The 13,171-nt window shown below is 53.1% G+C and overlaps 3 protein-coding genes across 3 annotated transcripts; 2 read left to right on the forward strand and 1 right to left on the reverse strand.

Moving 5' to 3' along the window:
• The first annotated feature begins 894 nt into the window (after positions 1–894).
• Positions 895–2,687, forward strand: CDEST_11141 (Putative thiolase). Its single transcript, XM_062927297.1, has 4 exons — positions 895–1,119; positions 1,190–1,269; positions 1,330–1,691; positions 1,760–2,687. Exons 1-4 carry the CDS (start codon positions 1,113–1,115, stop codon positions 2,556–2,558), a joined length of 1,248 nt encoding a protein of 415 aa, XP_062783348.1. The 5' UTR covers positions 895–1,112; the 3' UTR covers positions 2,559–2,687.
• Positions 2,688–6,254: 3,567 nt separating this feature from the next.
• CDEST_11142 (uncharacterized protein) lies at positions 6,255–8,849 on the forward strand (the record flags this gene model as incomplete). Its single annotated transcript, XM_062927298.1, has 3 exons — positions 6,255–6,563; positions 7,062–7,223; positions 7,479–8,849. 3 exons carry the CDS (start codon positions 6,255–6,257, stop codon positions 8,847–8,849), a joined length of 1,842 nt encoding a protein of 613 aa, XP_062783349.1.
• Positions 8,850–9,357: 508 nt separating this feature from the next.
• Positions 9,358–10,899, reverse strand: CDEST_11143 (Putative ornithine cyclodeaminase/mu-crystallin, NAD(P)-binding domain superfamily; the record flags this gene model as incomplete). The annotated part of the gene is made up of 3 exons (XM_062927299.1): positions 9,358–9,784; positions 9,848–10,586; positions 10,659–10,899. 3 exons carry the CDS (start codon positions 10,897–10,899, stop codon positions 9,358–9,360), a joined length of 1,407 nt encoding a protein of 468 aa, XP_062783350.1.
• Positions 10,900–13,171: the final 2,272 nt, after the last annotated feature.

Consider the following 13,171-nt stretch of genomic DNA (forward strand, 5'->3'; position numbering starts at 1 on the left):
TTTTTTCTTCTTCACGCCGTTTGTGACACCCGCATTGTTGCGAGTCCGATTCTGGCTATTGGACCCTGTGGGCGATGCTGTCATGGCGTCTCATGTAATTGGCTTTCTGCCTGTCGTTGACTCGCGGTGCATCTTTCACATGTGATAATTGAGAGAGTAATCCCATACACGACACCAGGCCAACACGTGTTCAGCCATGAAGACAAAGCTCCGGGGGTTCTGTTCTGGTAGGTTTCCCAGCCCAGCGTCTCCGGTGCCGTTTGGCCACGGTACAATGGGCCCAGATTTCGGAGGGGTCAAGCAGGACAGGCTACCACGGTTGCTCAGCCAAAACTAATGACACCTCGTGACGGTAGAAAAAAAGGGAAGATGGTCGCCAACAGGTAACTCTGTACTCCGTACTCCGTACATAAAATGGAGATCACCTGCTCGGGCTCCATAGGCTTGTGACGCAAACCATTGGGGGGACGAGCAGGGGAGTTGGAGAGTCCAAGTGCCAAATGAACTGCAGTGTCCAATGGGGGGGGGAGGGAGTTTCCCCCGCAAAGACGCCTGCCTATGTACTTGCCTCACTGGCACTGGCAGCACAGCACAAAACAGTACGGGGGAGGCGGCGCAGCCGCAGCGTGGAGAAGGGCAATGTCGCAGCGCAGCAACAGCCAGAAGCAGCACATTCTCCAGCATGTGAAAATCCCTAGCGCAGCCTTCAACGCTAGAGACGTGGGTCCCCCCTCCGGAGTTTCGCATCCAATGCGGTGTGGGAGTGGGACACTCTTCAAGTGCCTCGGTCGAGAGTGCTCCCAAGAGACCCCCCAGCTGACATCAGCGCCGCCTGCTTTTCTCCAGCTAACCCAAAGGTCGAGGTGGCATCGCGGTTCGCCTTTGTTTCTTGTCGGTAGTACCCCCATTCTTCGACATCCGAGGCTCATTGTGCCGTCTGAAATCAGACCCAGACATTCTTATCCGTTCCACGTCTCTCGTACCCTTTTCTTGTTGATATACATCACCCATCCATCCACCTTCGTCTTTCTCTCCACTGCCGTCTGTCCTACTTCTGTCTGATCTACCCGCCATCATCACAACCCGCATTTGAAGCTTTTACAACTGTTACAATGGGTGGTGAGTGCCAGCATTTGATACACCGAGACACCCGCCTTGTTTCCTGCTAACTCGATTGCCACCCAAACAGCCCTCGAGAGATTGACTCAACTTGGCGGCCAGTTTACTGCTGGCGGCAAGGACAAGATCCTCCAAAAGAATGCCGACGATGTAGGCTTCCCGTGCTCACCCTTCTCCAGTGTTCCCTCGGTCTAACCGTCCTCCCCTCAGGTCGTCGTCACTGCGGCCCTCCGCACGCCCTTCACCAAAGGTGGCAAGGGCGGCTTCAAGGACACCCAAGCCGCCGACCTGATGGCCGGTGCCCTCAAGGCCCTCCTCGAACGCTCCAAGATCGACCCCGCCCTCGTTGAGGACATCGCCGTCGGCACTGTCCTGGCTCCCGGAGGTGGCGCCACCGAGATGCGCGCCGCCGCTCTCGTCGCCGGCTTCCCCCAGACTACTGCCGTCCGCACTCTCAACCGCCAGTGCTCCTCGGGTCTACAGGCCTCCGTCGACATCATCAACCAGATCAAGACGGGCATGATTGACATCGGCATCGGCTCTGGCGTCGAGAGCATGTCTACCCAATACGGGTATGTCTACTACACTCCCTCTATTTCTTGACACCTGAACTTTTCCTGACTGACTCGTCCTTGTTCAGTCCCGGCGCCGTCTCCGAGTTCTCCGAAACCCTCGAAAACTTCCCCGAGGCTGCCAACTGCAAGGTCCCCATGGGTGTCCTCTCTGAGAACATGGCCCGCGACCTCGGCATCCCCCGCACCAAGCAGGACGCCTTCGCCGCCTCATCGTACGCAAAGGCTGCCAAGGCCCAGCAGGAGGGTCTCTTCAATCAGGAGATCGCCCCCCTCAAGGTCAAGTTCGAGGACCCCAAGTCGGGCGAGACCCGTGAAATCACCGTCGACAAGGATGATGGCATCCGCGCCGGCGTCACGGCCGAGTCGCTCGGCAAGATCAAGCCGGCCTTTGCCAAGGACGGTGGCATCCACGCCGGCAATGCCTCCCAGGTCTCTGACGGCGCCGCCGCCGTGCTCTTCATGAAGCGCTCCACCGCCGAGCGCCTTGGCCAGCCCATCCTGGGCAAGTTCGTGTCCGCCGCCATCGTCGGCCTGCCGCCCCTGCTCATGGGCCAGGGCCCGGCCAAGGCCATCCCCGTCGCCAACGCTAAGGCCGGCATCGCCACCGAGGATGTCGATATCTACGAGATCAACGAGGCCTTTGCCTCGCAGTGCTTGTGGAGCGCCGAGCAGCTTGGCATCCCCTTCGAGAAGGTCAACCCCAAGGGCGGCGCCATCGCCTTCGGCCACCCTCTGGGCTGCACCGGCGCGAGACAGATCTCGACGCTGCTGTACGAGCTCAAGCGGACGGGCAAGAAGATTGGCAACACGTCCATGTGTATCGGCACCGGTATGGGCATGAGCGCCGTGTGGGTTGCCGAGTAAACGGGACAATGATGTGAGATGATGAAACCTTGTACTTTAGTTAAAGCATTGGGCCTGGCTGTACACCAACAGAATGGTTCTTGGATTTAGGCGTATGAAATACGACGGTATATGAAGTCTATATACTCGTAGATGACGACTGCTGATGTCTGGTTCATGTCCCTACGTACATGTCTTGGTTCGTCATCGGTCGAGACTGCCCTTCATGTGAAGAACATGCATAGGACACCTACGAGAGCATCTGTCGAAGTTGCATGTTGGGGGGGATCAAACATCAAAGGCTTGCGTGTCACTGCTACACTATGAAACTGAAGCTGTCGACGACCAGCCGTCCTACACATCCTAACCGCTTCAGGCGCAAAATCTTCTTCCTCACGACCAGAGACTACGCTCCAGCCCGCAATGAAGAAAAAAAAAAAGGCCTGTCAGACGTCCATCGACACCCACCCCGGCTGCGCGCCCGAAGGCAAGACCGCGGCCGGGGACGAGATCATCACCGCTCTCTATACAGCAGGGCCCACAAGGACGCAGCCGCCTCCCTTGCGGGGGGTGCGAGAGCAACCAGAGTTCTTCACTCTAGGGTGTCGAGGATATAACTCATCAACCAGGGTGGGATCTGTGGCTCCTTTAGGGAACCAAGAAAGGGTCGAATACTATAGAAATGATTCTCCTGTAGATGCTTGGTTAGCGCGCTGTTTCGCCTATGAGGTTGCGGTGCTTCTGCTTGCAGGCCACCAGGAACATGGAGAACATGAGTATGGGGTAAGACGTACTGAAGTATTGTCGACATAAGGAAAAAAAGAAGGGAAATGTCCAAAGTCTGCGCGAGAAGGATGCTCTTTTATACCTGTTGGTTGAGATTTCGGGACGGGTGGGGCGGTGGTTCGGGCCCCACTGCTGGATGGGAAAGCACCGAGTGCCTTCCGTTCCAAATTTTCTGCGCGGTGGGGGACGGCGTGGACAAAACAGATACAGATAGGACAAATGGAATGAAGTGGAAGGCGCGCGTCTCAGGCTACGTACGAGACGGGAAAAAACGTCTTACAAATGAGCGTAAGGGACGTGATGAGAAAGAGATGGACAGAGTGGGATGCGTAATTGCGACTATGCTTCCAGTACAGATGCCGCAATGAATAGACAACTAATTCACTGCTTAAATAGACGTGTAGCAACTCAACAACAACAGAGGCCTAATGGAATGTCTAGAAGTGTATGAAGTGCTTGTCCTTATTCAAAGTTCAACTTTCATGACTTTGACGATGGCTCGATGAGTCTGTTTTGCTTCTTGAGTCACAAACTGGACAAGGTTGTCAGCAAGCAATCAGCATTGAATGGTTTCGTGGTGTAGTTGGTTATCACGTCAGTCTAACACACTGAAGGTCTCCGGTTCAAGTCCGGGCGAAATCAATCTTTTGTTTTAGGACGTTAACTGTTCTAATGCCATGGATTTGTTTCCAACCCCGATTTTTGCCAGTGTCTAATTGTAGCAGGAGGATGTTAACAGTAACGTCCTATTTAATAGGCCTTGTAGCACATGAGTGTCTACGTTAGACTACCTGTGCACGCACATAATCTTAAAGATCTACAAGCTTGCTAGCACTGCTGTTAAACGCTTACCTTTAAAGTCTAAGGCTTTAGGAAGCTGTCCTATCAACATTCCCTAAGCACTAGTTAGTTGTAGGTTAAATCCCTTAAGGTAGGCTACATGCTGCACTGTTCTCTGATAGTCTAGATCAAGGGTTATGTCACAAGCCTAATTGTAAGCACTGCAGTCACTAGTTGCCTGCATGTGTAGATAGTCACACTAGATACACGTGCCTATAGAGTAGATAGTCTTATTCCTAGTGAAACTTCCCCTAAGGAAGATGAACTTGAAAGATATGTACTCAATTGCAGCTGCACTTTTGCTAATGCTGTTTGCTTCTCTTCACCATTCAAACGTGTAGATCGGCGACCTTACTAGGCTTTATAGTCCAGCAACTGTGCAGCCTATCGACTCTGCTGCACCTTACGGTCCAGCCATCACGCAACCTATCCTATCTATCGGACTGCAACAGCTGCCACAAGGGCTGTGTTAGGTTGCATGTTGTTCTTTTAAGGCAAATCTAGTTGCCATCATCTGCGCTGGCGTCGATACAGCTTGCATACCTAGGTTTGGCTTAGCACTGCATTCCCTAGCAGCTATTTTATTCTATTCTAACTATCAAACGCAAAACTCTAAGGGGGAGGAACAAAAGGCGCACCTGGACAACAACCTTCCTGTTTAGAATTAGGTAATGGTTGTTGATTCTGGTTTGGATACCGGGAAGCGGTTTCCGTCTGAAGCCAGGGTGCACTGCCCAGTGATTATGTAACACAACATCTCACTTGCGTCATGTGTCATGATCACCGCCTGCAAGATGTGTCACAAATTCACAGCATTCTCATGTATTTAAAGGCAATAAGGGGAAATTCATCAGTTGAGACTTGCAGCTTATATTCTGACTAAAAATACATAAGAAGAGACTAACAAAACGCTAAAAACACATCAAGCTCCTCAAAACACCAAAAGTGAAGTTCTCCCCTTCCAGAATCGAACTAGAGACCTTTCGATGACAATGTAACCATTACAGTCGAACGTGATGAACCAACTACACCAAGGGGAGGTACCAAGGCTGTGCCTTGCTCGGTGGATGCTGTTACCGAAGAGAAAATCACTCAAGAGGGGTCGCAATCTCATTCTTCAGATCAGCACCCCCACAGGACCCTCCTTCATCTACCACATGTTGACCTGTGACCCAACGCCGATGAAGACACAGGTCTGGGGTGTGTCTTGCTTTAAATGATTGGTTATATTGTTCGCTATGTTCAATTCGAATCACAACAAGTTTGACATGCCATAAGCTCTCAATGTCTTAGATTCTGTGGCTTTTGACGTTTGCTAGAGTGGGTCCAGGTATCATTAACAAGCGGGCTTGCCAGTTCAATAATGATTTGTCTAATGACCAGTCTCTGTGAAATAAACGCTGACTGGGAGTTGGAAACGAAGTTTTCACGGAGTGACTTGAGACTTGATTTCAAATGTATTGGGTGGTCAATGATGGGACCGAGAGCATCAACAGCTTTGATTTAGAGGAAGTAACCAGGCCAAGCAGGAGCTAGGAAAGCACTTATGGTTAGATGGATTGTTTCCTACCCTTTCCCATCTCAGACAACGAGAACGGAAAATATACAAGCCTGCTGCTTTGCCTCTCTGTATCTTCATCTTTTCTTTTTTCTTTCTTTTCGGGACACTGCCTCTTCCTCTTATTCTTCTTTTCTCTCAAGTTCAATACACTCAGTCCCCTCAGTCCCTCTCGCTCGCCCGTCCGCCTCTGCGCTTGCGGTCACCGGCACCCGCGTCAATTTTTCGTCGGGTTCCTTGTTAGCCCCTTCGCCCAAATCGACAGCCTCATGTCAACTAGCATCGGACTCGTTTTCCTTCAACCCGCCCCTTTGGAAAAGGAAGAAAACTAATAAAGCACCAAAAAAAAGGGGACGCACAAATGCTATTGTGGCTCCTGAACTCTGTTGTTGCATCTAAGCCAGTCCAATATTCGGGAAGGTAACTAAGGTCCCTTGCAGTACACTCTTGCCCCCCGTACTAACCTTTTTCAAGTTTAACACACTTGGGAGCCGGAGCCCGTTCGAAGTGGCCCGAACCGGGAATTTGCAGAAATGGCAACCCAGGCCGGCCAGTCCGGTGGTAACAGATCCCAATCCGAAGTCGCCCGAATGATCACTGTCCTCAACGACCAGATCTACACGGATCCTACTAGCGACATTTCAGATGATCCCAATTCCGAAATCATGGTCCAACCCCTGGGAGCTTGGAAGACGTTGAAGCTTTACAACAGAGCCTGCTGCCGGTATAAACTACACATGCTTGATCGCCATCACTACGCCACGAAGTCCGTCCGCCAGGGACACTTATCGGCTCCCGAACCGGAGAAGGACGAAGTCCACAGCCTTTCTGGTACCAAGTCAGTCAAGAAGAAAACCTTTGTCGCCAAAAAGAACAACGGGCCCCACGAAGACCCTTCCGACTCAGCTGAATACGCCGACGTTTATATCGGCGTCGACTGCGACACTATGGCCCCTGTAATTATGCGGGGAAAGCAGCAACGATTGATGAGGGCGCCTGATACCGGTGACAACTTCAACACGATCCACGCCCATATCGTCGGGTGCAACACAGTCCCATCGGTCATCAACCCCCATTACTCTCTGCTGAAGAAAACTCGGCTTTCTTTCGCCAAGGCAGTCTCAATGGGACCCTACGCAATCGATCAATTTCCCGATGCCATCAAGCAGGAAATCAATGAGGAGGCGGTCCTTGAATATCGCAAGGACATCGATTATAAGCTCCATCTGGGGGTCCCTTGTGAGCCAATTCAAAACACCAGTTTGCACCCGCTTTCCTTCGCTGCGCTGGACCGAACGTCGCCGAACAGTTTTCAGATGATGGACTTCTTCTGGCCCAAGATGAAAACCATCGAATACCCAAAGACAATTGGTCAGGCCGTTCTCGAAGCCCTCGAAGCCTTGCCTCACGACCTGGTACTCGACAACGTGGCTCTGGCCCTCGCCCTCATCTGGTGCCGGCTGATGGACGAGGTCGACTTCTATCCTGAGCTGCTCGTCAAAGTGAGCTCGAATGCCCGCAAGAGGTCCAAGATCAAGCCTGTCAGCCTCATCGTATTCTTGGTATACGGGTCGCATTTTCTTCGACTCCATAGCTGGTCCTCGTTGGCCGTGTACGGGCATCCGTTTCGCGCCATCAGCTCCCTCTATGAGAACGATGTTGCGTTCCACAAGAACCTGCAACTTGACCCGAAGCTCGTGGACGAGCTCGCGATCCGCACGGAGTTCAGGATGATAAACCTGCAGAAAGATGACTAGAGGTTCATTCTGCCGCAGACATTTCCTGGCTCCCCCGAGCCGATGCCCGCCGGTCGCGGCCACAGAGCCCGTAACGTACCGGCTGTATGGGATGTCCTTCTTCTCGATGATATCCATACCATTGGACTCCCTTCCTACCGCAACAATGCCAGGTTGGGCGAGAAGTGGGTAGGACCCCTTTTCTGTCACCACCTCTTTCACGAGCATTGGATTCCCGAGCGCAACATGAACAGCTCCGTCTTCAGCAGTATGACGGCCCCCTTTTACCGAGTCGACGTTCTTCACTCCTACCAACCGCCCGAGTCGTCGAACCTCAATAGCCTATTTTGGTGTGCACCGGCCAATGTCGTCCAGTCGCGTTATTCAACCATCGCCTTCGTCGACAATGCCGTCCCCGAACCCCCCCAAGTTGACGGGCTCGCATTCCAGAACAACATCGTTTTCAATCCCGCCGGGTACTTTCCATCGATCCCATGGGGTCTCTGGAAGAACGAGTTCCTTGAGCGAGTCGCCAGCGCAGCAAATGGCGGCAAGAGTCTGGCGGAAATCGGCTTCAACCAGAACAGTATGCTTCCTGAGTGGGACGGCATGGACCAAAAGTTTGTCAGAGGAGGCCCAACTATCTCACCCCTTGACAATAACCAAGTTAGTTCCAATGCCTCTGTTACCAATTTGGGTTCCGAGGACGAGGAACCCGATGAGCAAGAGGAACCAGCGGAACCAGATGAGCCCGATGAGCAAGAGGAATCAGTGATTCCAGGGGAGCCCGTCGAACAAGAAGAACCAGTGGAACCTGAGGAGCCTGTCGAACAAGAGGAACCAAGGCGGTCCGTGGAATTCGTCGACAGACAGTACGTGGACGAGCTTTTCCGAATTGCCCAAGTCCATTTCATGATACCCCCTCTTCATTTCAGCGACTCGATGAAGCCCATCATCAGTCTCGTTGCGAAGCATTACGAAGCCCCAGACAACATTACGCGGGACGAATTCGATATGGAGTTTGGGTATGCCGTGGAAACGTTCAAGGAGCTCTATGATGCAGTGGAATATATAGTCGATGACATTCCGTTGGCGGAGGAAGATTTCGAAACGAGAGTGGTCGACTCAGTTGCCGCTCTCCTTGGACTGGAACCCAACGCTGGCATTAACGGTATCAAGGAGGTGAATGCCGATCTGGCTGCCAAGCTTGATGCCATTCGGTGGCAAGCAACTCACGACATCGACGGGGTCAGTTTTGCCGATGACTCTTATTTCAAAGAGCGCCTCGATGAGGTTCTCGGCCATCCTACTATGGAGGTCTATGATTCTCTCTTTGCGCTGCAACAAGCCTACGAGTCGTTGAAGGATGTAGTCCCTTCGTCCGAAGTCTAATCGGGGTTTGAGCCCGCTCCTTTGGAACATACAGCGGCTCCGAACCGCACAATATTCCATTTGACAACAAAGGTTTCCTGAGAACCAACTTTGAACACATTGTACTACCACACTCAGTACTCTTTTAGTTTCATGGCAATATCACTCATAACACTATTCCGTGGCCGGTCTGATATGTTGGATGTGAGTTTCCCCGGCACCCATGTTGTTTTCTCTTCAGACAGGAGGAAAAAAAAGGTTCTTAGACGGAGAGCGTCTGCAATTGACACCCTTTCTCCTTGGTTTAAGACACCTACAACACGGCTAGAGTCTCAATTGCGTTCTTACTCACTCATGTATATCAATATGTGATGCTAGTGCAAAAAGAATTGGGGTCGTGGCGAAGAGGGCTCTTATACGACGCCTAGAACGCCGAGAGCGTGTCATATGGTATCATTTGACCATTACCTCTAAACAGTGACCAAGCAATCCTGTCGACGAGACACTCCGCATCGACCCCTCGTACCCCTCAGAATCCTTCAACTTGCGTCCCGATTCCCTTCTCTCGCGCAAGTTGGACCATGTGCATACCGACTGCCAAATCCATTAACCCCAGCCCGACGCTCTTGTAAATCACCGTCCCGTCCCGGAGCCACTTGACCAGGGCATCCTCCTTCTTGTGTTTGTCGGACGACCTCTGGCTCGAGCTCCGGCGCAGCATGCTCGGCCCCTTGCTGCTGTGGCTACCGGTGGTAGAGTCCTTGCTGATGGACGATCGCGAATCCGACACGGAAGCCCCGTCGGACCCCGTGAAGGCCGACTTGATGGAAGGCGTACCCGAGAAGTCGAGCTTGTCGAGCTCCGACGGCGCGATGCTCGCCGTCTCGCCGCCGGTCTCGGTCTCGGCAGCCTCCTCTTCCTCGTGCATGCGGCGCAGCATAATGAGCTCCCCGAGTCTGCAGGCCCTCGTTAGCTTGTTGGCTGAATCTCAAAACATCACCGTGGCCAAGAACACTCACTCGACGAGCTGCGTCGGCTGCAAACCAGCCGCGATGACCTCCCCGGCCTCCTTGAGCGCCCCGTCCAACGTATCCACCACAATCACACCGCCCTCGGGGGCATGCTTGTGGAAATGCCAGTGCGGCTTCTCATGCTTCGTTGCCTGGAGCAGCAACCCCTCGGGTAACTCCCTCATGCTCGGCGTATAACTCCCAATAGCCGCAACAAGCCTCCCTTTCCTTCGGCCCTCGTGGTTCGTCAGTACCTCGGCCTCGAACAGGTCCTCTGTCGACGGCGTGCAGCAGTACACCACGTCGGCGTCGCGGATCTGCTCCCTCTGCAGCCGCTTGAACTCTCCGTACCCGGGAGTGAGGATGCTGAACGTGGCCTCGCCCCAGCCTTCGCGCTCCTTGATGTGCGCGGGCACCTCATAGAACTGTCGGAGGAAGACGCGCGCCTGATCCGAGAAGCGGCGGTTGATGACGTTGACGTGCTTGATGGTTGAACCGCGGATGAGCAGGGCCAGGCGGACATGCCAATAGGCCTGGAGACCGACGCCAAAGACGGTGACGGTCTTGACCTGCCCTCGACGTGCAAGGAGACAGGTCGAGGTGAGGGCGGTGCGGAAAGCCGTCAGAGTCTTTGCGTGGAGGAAGCCGACAGGCTGTCCGTCGGGGGAGAGGAGGGTCACGGCACCTGTGGGCTGGATGCTTGGCTTTGAGGCGTCTTGGGTCGCTCTGCTGGAACTCAGGGTCACAACTGCAAGGCGGGAGGAGGTGTTAGTGTGGGAGAGGGGAGTGTACTATTGTGAGAAGGACGCGTGAGGCTTGCCTTTGCATCCCATGCCCTGCGGCCCGACCGAGGGCATGTACAAGGTCGTCGCGCCCGTTTTGAGATTCTCGGTCGACATACGCTCCGGTTGGTGATATGTACCATCCTCGATGTTGTGGGTGTTGGTCGAGTATTCGTGGAGCGCTGTTGATATGATCTTTCTGAATCCTTCAAACTCGTCGGTTGTCAGGTCGGCCAGGATCGCCCTGATCTGGTCGTCGGTGAGAACCGTTAAGACCATGGCTTGTTGCGAAGTAAAAGTATCTAACCTTGAAGGGTTATCAGAGTGATATCGAGCAAAGATGGTGAATATGTTTGGCTGACTAGAAGCGATGAGAGGTTCGTTGTGTGCGATATTTGATCCAGAGCGGGGTTCCCCCTTCTCTACTGACTCAGGCTTACGGCGGGGGCTAACGTCGTGTTAGTATCACTCGAAAGGCTAAAAAGAAACACATCTCAACCACCTGGTTGTTGGTTCGTACGATCAAGTCCCTACCGGCTCATCCGCGCCAAGATTTGTGAAAACATACGCCTCGCGACGAGCAAATGCCACGATATGACGCAATGGTCGCATTTCTAGTTCTTTGGTGCTGACTGTCACCCGTTGATCTCCAAATAGCGCGGCCGTACACACATCTTTCCACGAATCCCCAAAGTTGCAAGGTTCTCGCGAGTCTTTCGCGATGAAAAACATTGGCAGAGGGTTGTTCCGGGCCAAGACAACGGCTGGAGACTCACACTAAACTTGCCGGTTGACTGCACAAACGAGCTTGGCTGACCACCTTCCACAGCCGGGAGTCCGGGGATCCGGAAACGCGGAGGGCCCGGCATTTCGGAGGCGTTGGAGGGGTGCGTCCCTAACGGCGGGCCGAGCCCCGGTTAGGTCACCTACACAGTCCGGGACCTGTCGGATGTGCTTGTGACAGCAGACAAAATGCGGTCGCCTGACAGCCTAGTTTCTGCCTGCTTGGCTCCAAATCATGATGTCGCACGAAAAAAATTAGACGGGGAGGGCTGTCTGAGTGTGCTGTCCTCGTCCAGTGATAAAATGTCGTGAAAGACACGAAATATAATTGGCAACGTGCTTTTCCCTCTTCATCACGGCTAGAGCCGACCTCAAGGTTCTGCTCTTGACCATCTGGGACTGGGACTCGGACGAAGACGATTTTGCCCTCGTCACCCCAAAGACAGACGTCCTCCCCTGGACCTGGCGCCAACGCGGCCACCTCTGCAAGGCCCCCCAAAACGGATGCAGTGATTTAGGAGATGAAGGTGCTTGCGCTAGCGTATCTGTGGTTCTCACGCCCTTGCCTGCCTGTGGCCTTGTTGACGGAGACATTTGGAAGTGGAGAGAGACATGATTGCTTGATGACCCAGGCATTTCTACAGGCGTGACAAAACCACGGAATTCCAGGCACCCAAAGAATGAACGAACCATCAATGGGCATGTCGTGGCTGTGTATCCACAGTAGGTAGCTATGAATGGGCCGGGGAGGGAGAGGCTTTGACGAGTACACGTCTGCTCACGCCGCCACGTTTCCCACCGGACGCGTCTACCATTGATGCCGTGTCGGTTGGTAGCGAGTGGGAAGTAAGCTGCCCGGAAGGTTGACGATTTGTACTGAAGCAAGCATCGGATGTGGCGAGTTTTGAACAATTCGCAACTTGAAGACGTTGTTCACAAGCTAGCCAACAGCTACTTACTAACTCGTCTCGCCCGCCTCTGGCACTCAAGTTGGCACATACTGAAAACACATTAAGTTTAGTAACATTGACAACAAACCAGCAACTGTTCATCGAGACAAATTACACAGCCATCTACTTCAATCGCGCAGGGGAAAAAAAAAAGAAGGGGGACCTGACAACCTGCCATGCTCGAAGAGGATCGACGACAGTGCATCCTCACTTCTCCCTGAGCTGAGGCCCGGGCCCGGAAAGTGTCAGGACGTTGTTTCATAAACCTCTTACACCTCACCCCTCCAAAAGAACCTACCCTCCTGGATCCACCGCAGGGTCAAAGCCTGTGGCTGGACGGCCGCCCGTTTTGGTCTCCAGCAGAAAGGCCACGATGGAAACGAGACTTTTCGGGCAAGAGGATAATAATTTGGATCACTTTATAGACTTTGAGAAAACGAGAAGAGGCAAAAGAGACAGGGCATTTGATGACGAACGACGTTTACAATAAGCTAGGAATCTTGATTCAATGAGCTCGTAGAGTGGCAGATCTCGCAACCACGGGGCGCCTCTTCACTCACCTCAAGGGAAAAGAGAACAGCAAAGGGAACCATCCAATCACAGTAGCAATTTTGCCCAGATCCGACCCTGTGATATTTCATCTGTTTTCGTTTTTACTTTGAAAACTCAGTTGAGCCGTCCCAGGCCCTGAGCACCTACCTCAGCTGTATACGTACTACCTTCCAATTGCTAGGTACCTGTAGCTCGCCCGAGATACAGCAAGATCCTTTGGCTGCCGGGCCAAACCCCCCCCCCCCCAGAGACAGCCAGTGGACGAC

Source organism: Colletotrichum destructivum, chromosome 7, assembly GCF_034447905.1.
Source record: "Colletotrichum destructivum chromosome 7, complete sequence".
Taxonomy (NCBI): domain Eukaryota; kingdom Fungi; phylum Ascomycota; class Sordariomycetes; order Glomerellales; family Glomerellaceae; genus Colletotrichum; species Colletotrichum destructivum.